Source organism: Anser brachyrhynchus, assembly GCF_964034855.1.
Source record: "Anser brachyrhynchus genome assembly, chromosome: 8".
Lineage (NCBI taxonomy): Eukaryota > Metazoa > Chordata > Aves > Anseriformes > Anatidae > Anser > Anser brachyrhynchus.
The window spans coordinates 22,265,924-22,283,345 of NC_137702.1; the positions used below are offsets into that span (position 1 = coordinate 22,265,924).

Sequence of the window (17,422 nt, forward strand, 5' to 3'; positions counted from 1 at the left end):
TTTACGTTATTCTGCATTTACACAAAAATAGAGCAATTCTATATTTATAGAGATTTATAGCCGGTTCCATGCTGGAGGAGTTACTGAGCAAGGCCAGGAGCTGTGGGCGGTCCAGGCTCCCGAGCAGCCGGCTGCTTCTCATTCGGCATTTCCAACATACAAAATTAAAGGCATTCATCTCCGTCTGGTTTCTTAAATAGATAAGGGGGGAATGAACAGACAGTATGTACAGGGGGGCAGTGGCAGGGCCCCAGCACCCTCCGCCCCCAGCCTCACGCCTGCCGCCCGGGGTCAGTGAGGCCGGCTGCTGGACTCTGAGGGCTGCCGCTGGCGGGGAGGAGTGTAGCCGTTCAGGTAGCCGTTGCTCTGGCGTTTGCTGAGTCCTCCGTTAAGAATGTCCTGGATGTGCTGCACGATCAGGTTGATGGCCACTGCGAGCAGAAGGGAGGGAGAGACACGGGGGAGAGGTTGCGTTAGGATTCTAGAAAACTAGAGCCAAGCCGGAGGCGATGACCCTGCTCTCACCGCCTCCCATCCCACGGTGGGGAGCTGCAACCCTGCAGGGAGGAGCCGCCTCACTGCCACTTCATTCCCTCTCTCCTGGCCAGCGTGGTCAGGCAGGCTCCAGCCAGGGGGAGACCTGACCGCCCCTGCACGCCTGGCCCCGGAGAGGCAGCTTTCCCTGTGCGTGGGATGAGCTGGGAGTTGTTTGCCTGGAGGCACTGCACACAGACGGGCTCCCAGGCTTGATAAGAGGAGCACAAACTCCCAGGCACCGATGCACCAGGCAGGAGCACAGGGCAGGGGTTCAGCTCGGTGCGTGCGAGGTACCAGCACGCTCTCGGGTGGCCGTGGGCTGAATCACCTCCGTGGCAGCCCCTGCTACCTCCTACGTAACACCAGGACATAACGGCAAGATCTGGGTCTGCTCACCTTCGTTATCTGCTCCTCTGGGAATGATCACGTCAGCATACTTCTTGGTCTGGGAAGAAAGAGAGCATTGTGTTACAGGGAAAGTGGAGAGCCGCCAGGCTGGGGCATTACACCGCTTCCTGCGGCAGGTCCCGTCCCTCCCCTCACCAAGCCCAAACCCTCTGGGAGGCGCGTTGATACTGATGATACATTTTGGAACCTCTTCTTTGCCTTCTGCTCTGCATTTTGAGGGCCACACTTTGCACCTTGACTTCAGTTCCCTGAGCTCAGACAAATTCCAGAAAGAAGCAGCCCAACAAAGCCTCGTGATCACAGCACTCCAGCAGCTGATGCTCTAGGGAACAACCTCACCCCAAATCCAGGCAGACTTGGTACAAGAGCAAGAGTTGGCATGCCTGGGCTGCGTGGACATGCAGGGCTGATCTGCTTGGGAACTGGGAGAAGTTTTCTACCAGCAACACTTGCAAAAAAAGGCTGACTCAGGATGCCAGTCCCGGCCTATTTTTGCTTGAAGGTGCCAGTCTCAGTTTCCTCTCCAGCTTGTGCCAGCTTTTACAGCTGATCAGCTTCCTGACAGCCACGCTCCACAATCAGCAAGCAAGCCAGCCTGCGGGGCCAAGGGTGTGATCTGACACCTCCAGGCACTTCCAGCCCTATCAAACATCTCCAGGACACGCTCGGAGCTGAGTAACAGCAGCAGTGGGTGCTGAGCCTGCTCCACAACCACATAATCGCTCTGCAGCCAAGCCCACCACTGGGTTGCAGGTGGGAGCAGACCAGTCCAGAGCTGGTGGGTGGGCACAAGGCAGTTGTTTTCTACCCTCCTTGTTTCACGTTTCACCCTTCTAGAACTCTTCAGCAGACTTGATGCAGTGTCTGCTGCTTTGCAAAGCTGGGGATTCACCTTGCTGAGGACCTGCCAGGCACCCAGCTGGACCTGCCTCCCTGAAAAAGCCTTTCTGGGACTGACACCGACACTGGACCTTGGTCCACAGAGCCACATCTGCGTGAGACAGGGAGAAGGGAGCCCTGGAGCCCAGGCCCCTCCTGGTGTTCACCAGGGGCAGAGGTCCCTCTCACGGGAGGGGGCAGAGCTGGCCACACGGACAGGCACAGCGATGTTTCTGTGGGCAAGAAACATCAGGCACAGGTTCAGCTCGTGTTAGCACTTCTGGCCCTCAGTTTCCAGGCTGTGGAACTCCTGGTTCAGTTCCTCCAGAATGAGAAATGCCTTGTATAACTTGAAAAGTCTCAAGAACCAAGCTGCAGGCTCCTCTCCACGAAGCAGTGGCCAGGAGAGGCGTGCAATGGCTGGACCTGCAAACACGCTCCACCACCTGCAAGTTCTCTGGGACTGCAGTGCTCTCCTGCATTCAAAGTCCCTGTCTGCTAGGGAGCCTGGCTTCCTACCTCAATTATCATCTCCCAAAGTCACTTCCTTGCCCCAGGCAGCCCTGCAACCCTGGTCCCCAGCAAGGTCCACCTGCTCTACACCTTCACCTCTCACCAGGTGGGAAATGCGACCTGCAAGGCCACATCCTGCAGCACAGAGCAAAGGAAGAAGCTCCCCTGCTCCCCCAAGCACCCAGCCAGCAGCACACGGTGAAAAGGGCAGGCAGGACAGCCCGGAGCAGGAGGCAGGCACGGTGGTCACTGCCTGGGGACAGGGACCTATTCCCCAGCCAGATGCAGCCGAGGATCATCCATCCTTGGCTGGCATCTGCTGAGCTGCCTGGCGTTGGCTTGGCTGACCCCGTGCTGGGAGGGGTTTCTCTTGCCGTGTCTGCCTTCCCATGGGGACAGTGATCTCACCGGGATGGCAGTGGCTGTACAAACAGTCCCCATCTCGCCCTGCCCCAGCCAGCACTGACACCCCCCCTTTCTTTTTTTTTTTTTTTTTTGCCAGCGCCTGCAGGGAGAGAGCTCCGGCACATGAAATGCTCCTGTCTGATGAGCTGGCCAGGGAAAGAGGCCTTTCTGGCAGGCTCCTGCGTGTGCTGCTCCCCATACTTACTGGCAAACAGAACTCCTCGAAGGCAGGCTTCACGAAGGTGATGTACTGCGACAAGATCTGCTCGAGGTCCCTGCCTCGCTCACTGATGTCTCGTAGCACTGGGGGGAAGGCGTAAAGCACAGTCAGGAGCCTAGACATGAATTTCTCCACCTCCCTTCCCTTCAGCAAGGTTTTGGCCGGCCACCCTGCTATTTTCCCTACGGTCCGTGTTCCTGGAAGCTGCTGCCCACATGTCCGAGCACACCCAGCCCACTTCCAAGCCTTCCCAGGAGCCAAGGGCTTGCCTTGGCCTCCCTCCCTCATCAGCTCTGCAAGCACATTTCCCGCTGTAAGTGCCACCCCAGTCCTGGCTGGCCCCAGCCTCAGCCCTTGCGCCCCTCTTCTCCCACCGGGGTCAGAGCATTCTCCCCGTCGTCCCGGGGGAAAGGTGCACAAAGAGAGAAGCTCTGGGATTCACTGTGTGCTCACACAAAGGCACGCTTCAGCTCAGGTCTGCAGAGCCGAGGGGAGCAAAACCCACGCACGCAGCTCTGCCAGGCCTCCTCGTGCTGTCCCCAGCTGAGTGGGACGGGGAGGCAAAGCAGGCTCTCAAAAACAGAAGCTGATGCCGTGCTGGGAGGAGATCAGCCCGGGAGGAAGCCAGGAGGCAGGAGAACAGGCTGCCTACTGCTCGCTGTGCCATTCAGGCCTTGCACCCTATTTGCACAAGGCGCTTGGGCTGCTGCCAGCTCCGGTCCAAAACCCCTTCAGCGCAGGCACGTGCCCCAGTCCAGCAGGAACTCGATCCCCTGGTGAGGGCCAGCACAGCCCCGGGGCCGAGCAGACGGGTCTTGGCTCTCCCCTAGGGGCTGCCTGGCTTCTCCCCAGCGCTGGGTTGGGAGCCAGCCTCCTCCACGTGCCAAGCCGAGCCGAGCCACCGTGCCGCCAGCCCGCCCGAGCCGCTCGGCAGCCAACCCCCGCCTGCTTGCAGGGCCAGGCCGTGCTGCTCCCCGGATGGTGGCTTGGCACCGTCCCCGTGGCTCGGTTTGCCCGTGGCCGGCAGCCTCACTGCCTGCTTTTTCGCAGCCCCACATGGGGAGGCGAGAGGCTGGCCGCGTGGCCAGCTCCTGGAAGGGCTTGGCCAGCTCAGGCTGCTCCAGCCAGCTCCTTGCCCTCTCTGGAGAGCGGGAGCAAGCCCCAGCACAAACAATACAAAAAAAAAAAAAAGCAAGGAAAATTAAAAAAAAAAAAAAAAACAGAGGCAAGACAGAGAGACTTTTGTTTCCCAGGTCCCACACCCTGTTTGTTGGCTGCTCTGGGGCAGGGAAGCAGCACGGTGAGGGTGTACGCACTGCACACCCCGCTGGGGCAGCGCAGGAGGTCCGCGAGCTGCAAGGGTGAGTGCCCGGGCTGCAGGGTGCTCCTGGCAGGGCAGAGCTCTCCTGCCTGCTCCCGGGGCACACCACCGCAGGGCAATGACCCCCGAAACGCGAATCAAGCACCCGCCGTGTTGTACTTGGCCCCAGAGCAACACGTCCCAGCGAGAGGAGCCCGCAGCCCTATCTGGAGGGATCACCCTCTACTCGCAGGGCAGGCCACTGTCCCAAGGACACGTCAGCACCCGTCCAGAACCAGCAGGCATCACTCAAATCAGACCTGAAAAATGCATGTGACACCTGGCTCAGTCTATTTTTTTTTATGGAATTTGGCACAGGACAGGGCAGCGAGGGACCTTGGCCAGAAGCAGCTCTGCACGGACCAGGCTGCTGGAGGCACCTGGCAGACCTGGGCCCTTGCACTCTGGTGGGAGCGATTTTCTTGGGAGAGATGCTGCGATGGGGGCGGTGCAAGTCACACGTACTGAACCCCAGCGCTACTGATTAACTGAGCTGCCAGCTACGTTTCCAGGAACTTCATCTCCTGCCGCCACCCAGCCCAAAAGCCCGTTGCTGCAACTCTTCAGGACTTCTGGGAGAGCAAGACGGCCCAGGGCCATGTCACAATGCAGGATTCCGACTCGCTCTTGCTACAAGCCGCCTCCAGCTACATTCCAGGGACATGATTACACCTTCGGCATCTCACACGCCGGCTTTCCTTTCCCAGCAATGCCAGGGAGACGTACAGTAAACAGACTCGCTGCTGTGGTGGTCCTACCAACTGATGACGGCAGGCCAGGAGACTCGCCACACGGACGGGCAGCTCCCTCCCGGGAGGCAGACAGGCTGCCCCGACGAGGAGACACCAGCGCCTCACCCAGCCAGCAGCAGCCCAGCTGCCCCTTTGCGAGGCTTTAGTGATTGATGCTGGGTGGGAAAAATCCCTGAGAATGGCACAAAGTGACTGAAGCAGGCGCTGCCGAGTGCGATCAGGATGCACACGTGGTCACAGGGCGCTGCAGATGCACAGATGCCTTCGGACAGCTGACACAAGGCACTGCCAAAAACACGGGGCTGCCCCCTGGCCGGGCTGTGTACCCAAGGGCCTGCACTGCATAGTCTGTTTACGGGATAAGGCTCGCATTGCAGGATCTTGCAAACGTGCGTCTGTGACCCGCTAATACGTCTCCCTGCGATGAGTGCGCCGTCAGCTCCCCGCATGAGTCACGCAGGAACAGTGGGCAGGGTCAAGGAGGATGCGTAAAGAGCAGCTTCTCATCAGCGCCGATGACATCCCCGCACTGAGGAGGCTGTGCATCTGGCAGCAGGACGGCTGCAGGGCTTTGAGCAGGCAAGACCAGTTCTGGCTCTGAGTGGGACAGTCCTACACGCACACAGGCAGTCCCCAGCTGGAGCACTGGGACACGCTTCTCTTGTCACAGCACAAAGACCTGCATGGGACCCCTCCTCTAAGCCACCTGCATCCCAGACACGCTGGGGAGGCTGTCAGAGATCAGGCACGGGGAGGAACGGTTCAGACAGAACTGAATTCTGCCCCAAGAATCCCCTAATTCTTGGTCACCCAGGAGGCTCAGGCGCTTCACCAGCAACCCCGCTCTTAAAGGCGGCTCTAGCTGCGCAGACGCGGCAGAGCTGGAGCTCCTCCTGCACCACCCAGCAACGTGCAGCCAAGCCAGCTGGACGTGGGGAGTCCTACAGAGGGACATTGTGGTTCCTAGGGCTCCTCGCCCCCACAGTCTTCACCCCAGTGCCAAGGAGCACAGAGACTCCACGCTGCTGTGCTTGCAGAGGCCAAACGTACGAGCACACTCCCTGTATGCATCACCCAGGACGGACACCCTCACACCCATTTGCCAACCTCGGAGCACACCCATACCCCGGGTCCTGAGCAGATCCATCGGGCGCTGCCTTTTGACTGAGACGTCGAGCTGCCCCGCTCTGCCCACTGCGCCCTCCTCTGCTGCTACCAGCTGACTGTGGCGGCTGCTGTGGCACGGGGCCACGCGAGGACACAGCCCACTCTGAAGCTGCACTGCTGCATGCATCAAAGCAGGGATCCCGGACAAGGCAGCAAAACCCCTGCTGGATCCCTGCTAGGAGCCACGTTTCTCTCACGTTTCTAGGAGCCACAGTTCGGCCCCATTTCTCTCCCTGCTGCACTGGGCAAGTTTGGGCCTCACCTCTGCGGGACAGCCGAGTGTCTGCATCCGTGTCCACAAAGAGCTTCATGCGGAAGAGATCCCGCACCTCCTGGCTGTAGAAGGCCAGGATGCCTTCGAAGAGCACCACGTCAGCGGGGTAGACGGTCACCGTCTCCTCTTTCCTAGCAGAGGAGAAGGAGGAGAGTCAAAAACGTGCTGGCAGGGGGGAAAACAAGCCAAGAGGGGTGGGGGTAAACAGTGGCGCTCCTGGGCGCTGCTCCAACCCTGGGACATCGCTGCTGCACCAGGGGGGCGACCGAGGGGAGAGCAGACCTACCCCACCGCGGTGAAGGGAATCCCAGGCATACGTACGCTTCCTAGAAGGACAAACGGCAGAGCAGGAAGCAGACCAGCCCCTCTCCCCCAGCCTCGGCCAGCTGCTGCTTGCAAGCATTACATGCCAAGGTGCAAAGCCCAGGAAGCCTGCGCGCAGGGAACCCGCAGGGGCCAGCTCTGCTCCCCTGATGCCACAGCGCTTTCGCAGGACAAGGAGCAGGGTCACGCCACGCCGACCAACGCAGGCATGCAAAAACAAGCTGAACGCATGCAAGGGAGGAGTTACGGGAGCAAGAGCTGCAAGAACTCTTTTCCTGGCAGTGCAGGAGTGTTTGAGCCTGGAATACTTGTTACAGCCACAAACACAGTTTATGGGGAGAGGAAGTGTGGGTGGGGGGCCGTAGCCCTCCTCCACTGCTGCCTGTATGTTGCTGGATGGCATCACATGGCCGTGCAGCTTTCCAGACCCCGAGACTGTGCCTGTGACAGCCTCAGATCCTCTAACCAAGAGGCCTGGAGCCGTTAGCGTGGGAGCTTTGGGTTGGCACAAGCGGAGGGGCGGGTGGTTGGGGCGGCAGGGCTGCGTGCCGCGCCGCAGCAGAGGTGCGGCAAGGCAGGAGCGGCTGTTAGACCTGGAGTGGGAGACAAAGTCATAGACGGGGATCTGGACCGTCTTCCCTTCCGTGATCTCTTTGAGTGTTTTCACGATCAGCTCGTTGTCAAAGGCATCTGAGGAGAGAGCAAACGTTACCCGAGGCGGCTTCGCACGCAACGCCGCGCTTAGCCTAGACAGAGCCACTGGCACCCTGCTCGTGGCTCTGGCGGTGTGTCTGGAGGAAAGCCCTGCCTGTCCCACGGGTGCTGCAAAGCCCAGGGCCCTGCTGCTTTGCACCGGCCTGGGATCTGGTCTGCAGAAATCAATACCATCCTTGTACGGCAGCGCTGAGAGCCTGGGTTCGGGAAGGCATCTCCTCCGGGGCTCCAGCCCTCGTAGAGACTGGAGCAGTGTTTCAGCCTTGAGCCACCAGACAGACAGGGCTCTGTTTGCTCGGTGCTCGCTGCCTGCAGCCATTGTCCTCGTGGGGACGAGGGGACAGTGGCTCTGGAATTTCCCCACCAAGCCTGGGGACAGTTCAAAGAGCCCCTGTTGTAGCAGCAGGGCACGGCCAGCTCAGCAGAAGGATTTGCAGGGCAGCTGCACAAGACGGTTCCCTCCTTGAAGGAGGGACATGGAGCTGGTGGCTCCAGGGGGCTGTGCCAGGCTGGATCTCCCTGGTCTTGACCCAGAAGGGTTTTCAAACCAGGGCATGTTTTTGCAGAGAGGAGAAGAGGAGCACCTTAAGGAGCTTGAGAGCTCACAACCTGCCCTTCCTCATCCCAAGCACTCCACCCCACAGGCAGCTGCTTTCCCAGAAAGACAGAGACTGTGCTGCAGGAGACACAGGTGGCCCCACCGGCGACACAAGGCTCCTAGCTCCACAAGGGCTTAACTAAGCCACCCACAGATCCCCAGCCTGCCCCATGCAGAGACAGAGTCCTGGTGTCCATGCAAGGCTTTTTGCCCGTGGGATGGGGGCTCCCACCCCAGACCCCGTCCCACGGCAGGGCCCCGGTGCCGTTCTCCATTCACCTGGGTGGTCAAAATTGAACTGGCCTTTGAGCGCTTTGGATTTCTGCTCTGAGGTGAGGACCCGGTAGAAGCTGTCTTGGCTCACGATCACCACCTGCTTCTGGCGGTAGTCCACCTCGTTCTGGCCCAGCAGCTGGACGATCTTGGAGCAGACCGAGGACTGGGTAAAGAACAGCAAAGGGGACAAGTCAGGGGCAGTGGTGTCTGACCCACGTGGGGAGAATGTCCCCAGGTAATGGCATGCATGGGACACCGCTTGCTGGACCTTCAGCCAGGAGTTTGTGGTCTCCTCGAAGGCACAGCCCAAAGGCACAGAGGGAGAAGCGCTTCAAGGGCATCACCATGGGACCCTCTGGTGTGAGAGCGGCACCAAGCAGCATCCCCCCAGCCCAGAAACCCCATGGCTGCATGGCTAGGGAGGAAGAAAAAATCTGCAGAGAGGCAGGGCCAGGTTGTCTTCATACCCTAAGTACAGCCCAAGATGAAAAGATACCAGGAGGAGAGCCCTGGGACTTTATCAGAGCTCTGCCACAGCTGCCAGGGCTGGGAGGAGCAGCTGTGAGCATATCCTGGTGCCTCTTGGCACAGCAAAGAAAAGGGCACTGCGGAGCCAGCAACCGAACAGCCACGTGGCTCTGGCTGCTGGCACAAGATCCCCACGAGTGCCACTGGCACGGGGACCAACACCTTGCACCAGACACAAATCAGAGCACGGCGTCAACCCCAAAGCGCGCTTCTGTCCCTTCTCCTTCGTCACAGGAGGCCTTGGCTGCTGCCTGCCCTGGCCAGTGAGAGCCCAGGTGAGGCAGGGGGGGCAGTGCTCTGCCACCAGCAGGACCCCTGCCCATCCACCCCCAGCATCCCCCCGACTTGGGACCGGGGGGAAAGGGGTGCTCCTGGCACCAAGCTGAGCCGCTTCACCTCCCGCATGAATCATGCTTGCTGCAAACACCCAGCTGAGCTGCTGCTGGCCTCGGTCACCAAAAACACCCTCCGCCGAGCTCTCTGCTTTGCAGCGAGAGGCTCGCTTGCCCCAGCCTGCCCGTGGCTCTATCCATGCTCCTGTCTTGCTGCTGGCTTGGCCGTCTGCCCCGTACCTGGCCGGCAGCCCCGGAAGGCAGCGCTGCAGGTAGCGGTGGCGAGGGGAAGGAGGAGGGGAAGGCGCGCCTGGCAGAGGAGGTCGCCCCGGCAGGCGGAGGACAAGGCAGTTTGCCTGCGAAGCTGGAAGATCTGACGGCATTGCTGTCCCCAGAGAGCGTCCCTTCCCCTCGGGCCAGGCTGACCTGACTTGGCTGCGACCGCGCCGCGCTGTGAGTCAGCCCCAGCCCTGCTGCAGAGCCGCCGAGCGCAGCCAGCGAACCGGCTCGGGCTGCCCGACAGCGGTCCCGCGGCCCTGGGCAGACGTTCGGGTTGCAGGCCAGGGTCGGGGTCTCCCTGAGCATCCCGCCCACCTTCTCGGGCGGGCGAGCCGTGCTTCCCCGAGCCACGTCGGCAGCCCTGCCCTGCGCCCAGAACAAAGCACCGCGGCGAGCCGCTGCCAGGCGCCGGCTCTTCGGCACGCACAACCTGCGTGCGTGACAGAGCAGGAGCCCCCGTTCTCCGTTTCCTCTGTTTTCCCACTCCCCACATCCTTCTCCAGCCCTATTGCTTATCCAGCTGTATCCCATAGGTTGTGCAAAGACAGGGCGTGCACGGTGCCTCTCCTCCGCTTTTCCTCCCCGCGCTCTCGCCTGGACGCCGCTGCCGTTGCTCGCTGCCCATGCAGACGGCGCAGCAGGGCTCGGCCTTGGCCGCAGCTGCCGAGGACACCAGATTTCCCAGGCTCTATGCAAGTTTTAATCAGCCACCTTCCAGCGCAGCCTCCAGGACAGATCCCCAGCCCGCAGGTCAGCGGGATCCATAAGGATCTGCACCAGAAACTGCTTTCCCCAGCCTGGGGAAGGGAGCAAAGCTCCTTCAGATCAGCGAAACCAACACACAAGTTGCCCTCTCCCCTTGGACCTCAGCACACAGATGGACAATAAAATTATTTCACAGCATCAGACAGCTCCTCCCAGCCCTTATTCTGCCTTACGCACGCTCATGCCTAGGCTACTGATCCTGGAAAGCAAGAAGTCCCCATCAGCTCTGAGAATCACCCTCGTGTTCCACGATGCCCAACTTAAGACACCTGATGGTGAGAAAAAAACCCAAAAGAGAAAGTCACCCTCAGCAGCTGGAGAGAGGAACATAAAGCCTGGCTCACACGTAGGCCCTCCCGCTGGGGCCCAAGGGGACTGGAGCATATCCCGGCTGTATTCACCTTCTAACGCTCTGGCGTGGCAAGCGCCCCTTGCTTTGGACCCCTTCCCTTTTCTCTGGTGGGTTTCAGAGAGCTGCGAGAAGCGGCAGACGGGGAAGATCACAAGGACACCCTGCAGGACCGTCACAGCTGGGCTCAGGGAAGGGGCACATGTGTCACCCTGGTTCCCTGCAGGCCCCGCGGGGGACACAGCGTGCTCCTCCAGCCCAGTGGCACAGCAGGCCCCGGGAGGCCTCCCCCAGCCTCTTTGGGGCTGGTAAGAACAGTGTCCGCCCCGGGTCTTGGTGCAGAGGGGTTTTCCCCTCCTTGTGATCACTTGTGGCAGGAACAAGGGCGGTTTGTGACAGGCATTCCCTGATGCCAGCCCGAACGCCCCTATAGCTGGGCAGGCAGCTTTTCCCCTTGGTCGACAAACACCATACGCTAGGGAGGAAGAAAAACCAGAAGTGCAGAGGTTACAAATTCCCCTACAAGCAGGAACAGAAACTCCCAGCCTCAGGAAACATCTTCCAAGTAAGTGACGCAAGTGCCCTGCTCAAACCCCTTCTCGCAGACCAGCACCACGTACATACACGTGGCCAAAGTTAATCGGGAGCGTGAAAAATCCACTCGTAACTGCAAATGATGGTGGCTGGGCTCTGGGGAGGCCTGCAGGTGCCCAGGAGGACACATTGGCCAAAGCATGACTAAGAAGGACCACGCTGGGATGAGGCCAGCCTGGATGCGCTGGTGGGACGGTGACCCAGGGGATGCGTGGTGCTGACACCCAGCACCCACCTGAAGGGGCAACCTGGGCCCCGATTCCTTCCTCCCCTCTTCCTAACTCCTCTTCCTAACTCCCACCAGCAACCACTCCTCCCGGGGGTGAAGAAAATCATTTCTTCCCTGAGAAGCCCAGGAGCGCAGAAACAATCAGAGGAATGACTTGAGGGAGATGCCGTGATGCTCTACGTGAATCCCAACACTGAAACTCCGGGATTTGGGCCTCATCCCAAGTTCTAGCTCTGCTACACGCTTTGAAGGTGAGAGGCATGGCATGAAAGGCCTCCTTGCCTCTGCTCGGCCTCTTCCCTGGCCATCCACCATTCACGCATGCCCCAGCCACACACAGCTTTACTCGTCACGGCCCAAAGCAAACGCTGGGGCTGATTCATGCCCAGCAAGCAGGATGGCTCCAGAGCCTGGTTAAAACCAAAATATAGACAGGACACAGCAGCCTCTGAGCCTCCAAGGTTGCCGAGCAGACCCTTGCCATGCCAGCCACACCATGCCAAGGCAGGACTTCCTAGGCACACAGGCAGGGAGCCCTGGTCGCTCTGCCATCGTTCTTGGAGCTCGAGCTGGTCCCTGGGAAAGCTGTGCGAACCAACCCGCAGCACACGCGGACGGCTCAGAGGGAGGTATCTGCACAGCCCAGCTCGAGAAGAGAGCTCGGGGATGTCGTTCCTGAGCAGAAGCAGCTGCAGCTCCCCTTGCAGGATTCCTCCTCTGCACCAAGCACACAAGTAGCTAGTGTTTAAGGAAGAAGCACAGCTTTATTCTGCTGGGAAGGGAAGACACGGGGGGTACCCGGGGAAGAACACCAGCATATTTTCCTGAAAGGATAGAGGTGGTGCGCCAGGGAAGGAACCCGGCAGAAGGGTGTTCGAAGCCTGACATTTAGTTGAAATATATTAATTACATTACATATTTAAGTCATATTCACTCATGGCCTATAGCCAGCCGCTCAAATACACTTCAGCTGACTAATTCCCCAATATTATTATGCAGATTAGCCCGCAGTCCCTCTTGGGTAGCTGTGAATTACAACTTCAGATGGGTACTGGGGAGAACGCAGCCGGACAGTGCTGCAGGCACCAGGCAGGACCCTGTGATCTGCAGGAGCCTGGCCAGGTGTCCTCATCACACCTGTAGTTTAAAGTCTCCATTTTTGGGATCTCGCAGGATTTCCCCTAAGGTCACATCAAGGGACCGCTGGGATGATGCCCCCGGTAGCACTGGGCATGGCTTCCTTTCCAGACATCACCTGGGAATTCTACTCAACCGAGTCCCAGAAATCAGGACCCTTGTAACACTGCCTTTCTCTACAGCTCATCTCCTGCAGCACACAAACTGTTGATTTTTTCTAAGGTTATATTAATTATAGAGTATTAGGAAGCACTCAGTGGACTGGGGTGGCACACAGAACAGATGCCAAATTGGGAAGGGTCCCAAAGCATCTATTAAACATCTGCCTGCAACTGCAGAGAGCCGGTTCGTGACCCACGCAGTCCTCTGTAGTCCTAACAAAGCACATGCGTACGGCAGCACTGGGACTGGAAACTTGCTATTCTCGTACCAAAAGGCCGGGCCTCCACCCAGAGCTTTCCCAGGCAGGTTCACCACTCCTGCCTTTCCCTCTGCGAGCCACAGGCTGAGCAGTCCCGGACTGGGACAGCCAGGTTCCTATTCATTCACACGGCATCAGCAGTCCTGGGTTCCAGCACAAACAGGTGCACACAAACGCAGAGGATCTGAACACAGACGATGTGTGGGCAGAAAGACAACCCCCCTGACACAATCCCTCCTAATCCACCTGTTTTTGCTGCAAGATATTCTTCTGGAGCCCATGGGACAACACCAGAGAGGCTCCCTAGCGAGCTTGCACATACTCGGTCGGCCCCAGGGAAGGGCTGACCCATCAAAACGCCCCGCGTCTCAGGCTGGTCAGCGGCTGGCACAGAGCAGTGTTCTACCAGAAGGTTTGACGAGTCTCTAGCGCACTCTGACACCAGCGTTTATGAAGTCAGACCTTGTGATCCGGAGCTCCTGCCAGCCACGAAACGTCACCAGGAAATGGTGTTGAACCACCACAAGGCTGCTGCAGTCCCTGCGAGTCCTCCTCCAGAGGCTCCCGTGGCTAGCGCAAGCCTCTGGATCGCTCCTGGCTCTCTCCTGGGCTTCTCTGCCCGGCATGCAGGTGGTGACACAGTGGCCACGACCCACAGGTTGCTGTGGGGGACCTCAACCCTTGCTAGTGCAGGGGTCTGAGCTCTCGGTCGTACAAGAAACCCTGTGTGGAGAGGGAACTGCTCTGTGGGGAGATGTGAGGAACCACTCACTGCCTGGGGACCAAGACACTGGTTGTCACACCTGCCCAGTGCCTTCTTCAGCCTCCTGGCTGGCTCCAGCCTGGCCACATCGGCCCCAAACAGCAGTTTTGGTGTTGAAAGCAGAAGTGCCTTGAGGATTAGCAGCAAAGAAGACACCTGGCTGAACACACACTGCAGTTTTGGTGCTCTGCAGGCTGGAAACTCTTAGGCCTGCACGTTCGAACAGACATTTACTACTTTATGTACTAATTAAAGATCTCAAAAGCGCAGCCACCAGGCCCCGGTGGCACCCATGTTCGGCCCTCACATCATCAAGCAGCCAGCGAGAGCACTCAGCCCATTGTAAATCTCTCCTTTCTTACAACCTGCTGCTAGAAGGTAGCGATCAGCACTTCGTTTCGCATCACGTGGGGCCAAGCAATCAATGCTTCAGCCTGGGTTTGAAGAGCTCTCCCCACCCCTGCAGCCACCCCAGCACCAGATGCCGCTGGCAGCAAGCCGGCAGAGCCGCAGGGTCCCAGCAGCTCAGCTGACGTGGGGACACCTGAAGACCTCCAGGAGATACCCTGACATTTTCCAGCTCATCCCAGTAATCACCTTGCTGAGCTCCCCTCCAGCCTGGCAGCCTGCCTCGCGTGCTGCGGTGCTTTGTAGTTAGGAGTCTCTCGTGGGAGGGAGGGAAGAAGCTGTTAGCACAAAGACCACGAGTAGAAGAAGAGAACTAGAGCTTCAGCAGAGCACTTTGAAGGCTTTTAGCATGAACGAAAACGCTACCACCAGCCCTGGGAATCCCTCTGAGGGAGTGAGGCGGTTGCAGTCCTCTCTGGTTTTGGCACAGGAGGGGGTCTCAATGCCAAGTCATCTCCTCCACATCAGACGGCAGCACGCTTTGCCTGTGCTGGACATGGCTTGGATTTAGTGGGACAAAGGGAGAAGCTCTGTCTCCCATCAAGCTTTCGGGAGGAGCCGCCACAGCTCTGGCACTGCCCTCTGAGGGGCCGCAGCACGCCACCCTGCCCAGCACCTCTGCCGCTCCCCAGCTGTCCGCCCAGCGCAGTCCAGGTTTCTTTCCAGGCCCAAATGCAGGAGGATGACCAGGTTTCTACCTCCTACCTCAGTCCTAAAAGTTCCTCAAGCCTCTCTTGCTCACCAGGGAACAGCAGCCAGCATTTGGATTCGACTTCTCAAAAATCTGCCTTTAAGAAACGCCAGCCAAGCGCTGCCCCGAGCCCGTGGGGGAAGGCTTCGGGAGCCAGCTCACCCAGGGCACCACACGACACAACAAGCTGCGGCAAGCTCCAAACAGGCTCCCTGCCTTCCACGGCCCCGGAGAGGGACGTGGGGGGGACCGCGGAGCATTTTTTCCCCCCATCTTAGACTCAACAAAAGCAGCAGTGGGAGGAGCTGGGGGGGGGCCCTCGGCCGGCAAACGCCCTCCGTTATCTTGGGGCTGGTGCGCTGCCAAAGGGGTGTGTTGGGACAACAACCCCCAATTGGTGCGAAGGCGGGTCGCACGGATTTGCCGCCTTCCCGGTGGGAAAGGTGCCTGCTTCGCCTTCCCTCCAGGAGCCTTGTGCTCCCGGGGGCCGGCTGGGAGCCGCTCTCCCGCAGCGTGCCAGGGACGTGGCAGCCCCTCCACAGCAGCTGCATCCCAGCAGCATCCCAGCACCAACTGAGGGTCTACGTGTGCAAGCCCCCGCTCCTTTCTTCCTATTGCTTCTCCTTGAGCAAGCTTGCTTTTTTTTAAAAAAAAAATTCTTATTTTATTTTTGGCAGCACATTTCTTGCGGCCTTTTCCCACAAACTTTGTACTGATCTGCTGGACTCCCTTCAGCGGGCAGCACCACACTGAGGTTTTTAGCAGCCAGAAAGCACTGGAGGGGGGGGGAAATCAAAGCTGAGAGACAGGAAAAGCCAGCTAGTACATCTCTCTAGTTAGAAAGAACCATTTCCCTATTTTTTTTTTCTAAGGCAGCCTGCTGCTGCTAAAGCATTTTCACTTTGAAGTTGGGAACAACTGCGGCGTATTGTACTGTAATCACTGCTTTTACCTTGTGGGCCGGTGACACAGTGTTCAGAGACATAACAGTTCAGCAGCGCCAGACACAATGTTATTGGGACAGCTACCGAGAGGCTGCCCCACGCATCAGAGAGCAGACAAACCCAGCGCATTTGAGTCACCAGAGCCGTGCCGCAGGAACAACCCAGCCCTGGTTCCCCATGGAAGAGATTGCATCCTCTCTCGCCATCCCTTCCCTGTTATATCTGGATTTTTCCTCCTCGCAGGAGGATCTGCGGTCCAAGAATCAATAGGATACTTGGCGACACGTTCTTAAAACGCTGTTATTACGGGCTGGGGCGCAGCAGCTGGGTTATGCCACCCTTCAAGCCAGAAAGAGGCCCCCTCCGAACACGAACGAACCCAGAGACACCAGGCTCTGTCTCCATGTGGCGGCCCACGCTCAGTGCCCTTAGCGAGAAATATCTCAGAGGTGTTCCTACTTCCATGGGTGCTCTCCCCTTTAAAAAAAGCAGGGAGAATTTCTGCGCTGGGTGGATGGGTCGGCTGTGGGTTTGCTCTTAAACGAGGGGGGGGCAAGAAAAAAAAAAAAAAGTATATTTCTTCCAGCATTGGGACAGAAAGCGCCCTACCTCGGGCTGAGCGCAGGAGCAAGCAGGGATTCCCCGCAGCGGGCCGGGCTGCGGAGCAAAGCCCCGGCGCTGCGGCTGGGGTGCAGCAGCCCCCCGGGAACACCCGCAGCTCGCCCCCCAGAGCTGGGCGAAGCGGGGCCGTGAGTCAGCAGCTCCCCGCACCACGCCGGCTCCTGCACGAGTCCCCCCCACCCAAAAAAAAAATAATATAAAACCCGAATAAAAATAAAAGAACCGGGGCGGGGGGGGGGGGAAGGGGGGACCGGGGGGTAAAACACCGAGGGCAGCCGCATCGCTGCCGGCCGGGGGGCGGCAGGAGGGGCTGCAGGAGGGGCAGCAGGACGGCGGTGCCCGCACGGAGCCCCCCCCTCCCCGCCGCGGTGTCCCCGCCGGGTCCCCACCGCGGGCCCGGCCCCGCAGCGCACGTGGCGCGGCGGCCGCCCGGCCCCGCTCCCGGAGCCGCTCCCGGAGCCCTCCCGGAGCCGGAGCCGGTGCCGCAGGCGGTGGGCGCACCTTGCCGCTGGCCGTGCCGCCGCTGACCCCGATGAGGAAGGGCTCTCCGCCGCTGGGCTGCCCCTGCTCCTCCAGCCGCTGCTCGCTGTCCCCCGCCATCCTCCCCTGCGTGCTCAGCGCCGCGCCTCCTCCGCCTTCGCTCTCCTGGCGGGGCTGGATTTATCTGATGAGTCAAGGGCCTTCCTCCCCGCCTGCCTCACATCCCCGGCGCTGCGGCTCCCTGCCAGGTGCCTGCCGCAGCTGCACATGCTCCGGCTCCCGGCCGCGCCGGCCCCGCGCCTCCCCCCCCCCGCCAGCCCCGGGGACAAAGGCGAGGCGGCCCCCGGGTCCCTGCCCCTCGGCCCCGGGCTCTGTCCCCCGGGGCTTGTCCCCCGGGGAATGGCCCTTAGTGTCTGCCCCTGTCCCTTAGTGCCTGTCCCCGGGGTCTCCCCCT

The 17,422-nt window shown here is 59.8% G+C and overlaps 1 protein-coding gene and 1 long non-coding RNA gene across 2 annotated transcripts; both read right to left on the bottom strand.

The window, feature by feature from the left end:
• Positions 1 to 16: 16 nt before the first annotated feature.
• Positions 17 to 17,271, bottom strand: UCK2 (uridine-cytidine kinase 2). Its single transcript, XM_080602039.1, has 7 exons — positions 16,990 to 17,271; positions 8,431 to 8,590; positions 7,433 to 7,529; positions 6,504 to 6,646; positions 2,948 to 3,045; positions 934 to 982; positions 17 to 431 (listed from the first exon to the last, which is right to left on the bottom strand). Exons 1-7 carry the CDS (start codon positions 17,086 to 17,088, stop codon positions 292 to 294), a joined length of 786 nt encoding a protein of 261 aa, XP_080458165.1. The 5' UTR covers positions 17,089 to 17,271; the 3' UTR covers positions 17 to 291.
• LOC308198861 lies at positions 15,580 to 16,983 on the bottom strand. Its single transcript, XR_013954250.1, has 2 exons — positions 16,477 to 16,983; positions 15,580 to 16,344 (listed from the first exon to the last, which is right to left on the bottom strand). It is a non-coding gene; the product is annotated as an uncharacterized lncRNA (long non-coding RNA).
• Positions 17,272 to 17,422: the final 151 nt, after the last annotated feature.

Excerpts from the sequence above, each read along its gene's own strand:
- UCK2 (XM_080602039.1), bottom strand. The coding sequence starts at position 17,088 with ATGGCGGGGGACAGCGAGCAGCGGCTGGAGGAGCAGGGGCAGCCCAGC. Across the intron at positions 8,591-16,989 it reads GCGGCACGGCCAGCGGCAAG|TCCTCGGTCTGCTCCAAGAT; the intron begins GTGCGCCCACCG and ends TTCTTTACCCAG. Across the intron at positions 983-2,947 it reads TCGAGGAGTTCTGTTTGCCA|ACCAAGAAGTATGCTGACGT; the intron begins GTAAGTATGGGG and ends CTTTCTTCCCAG.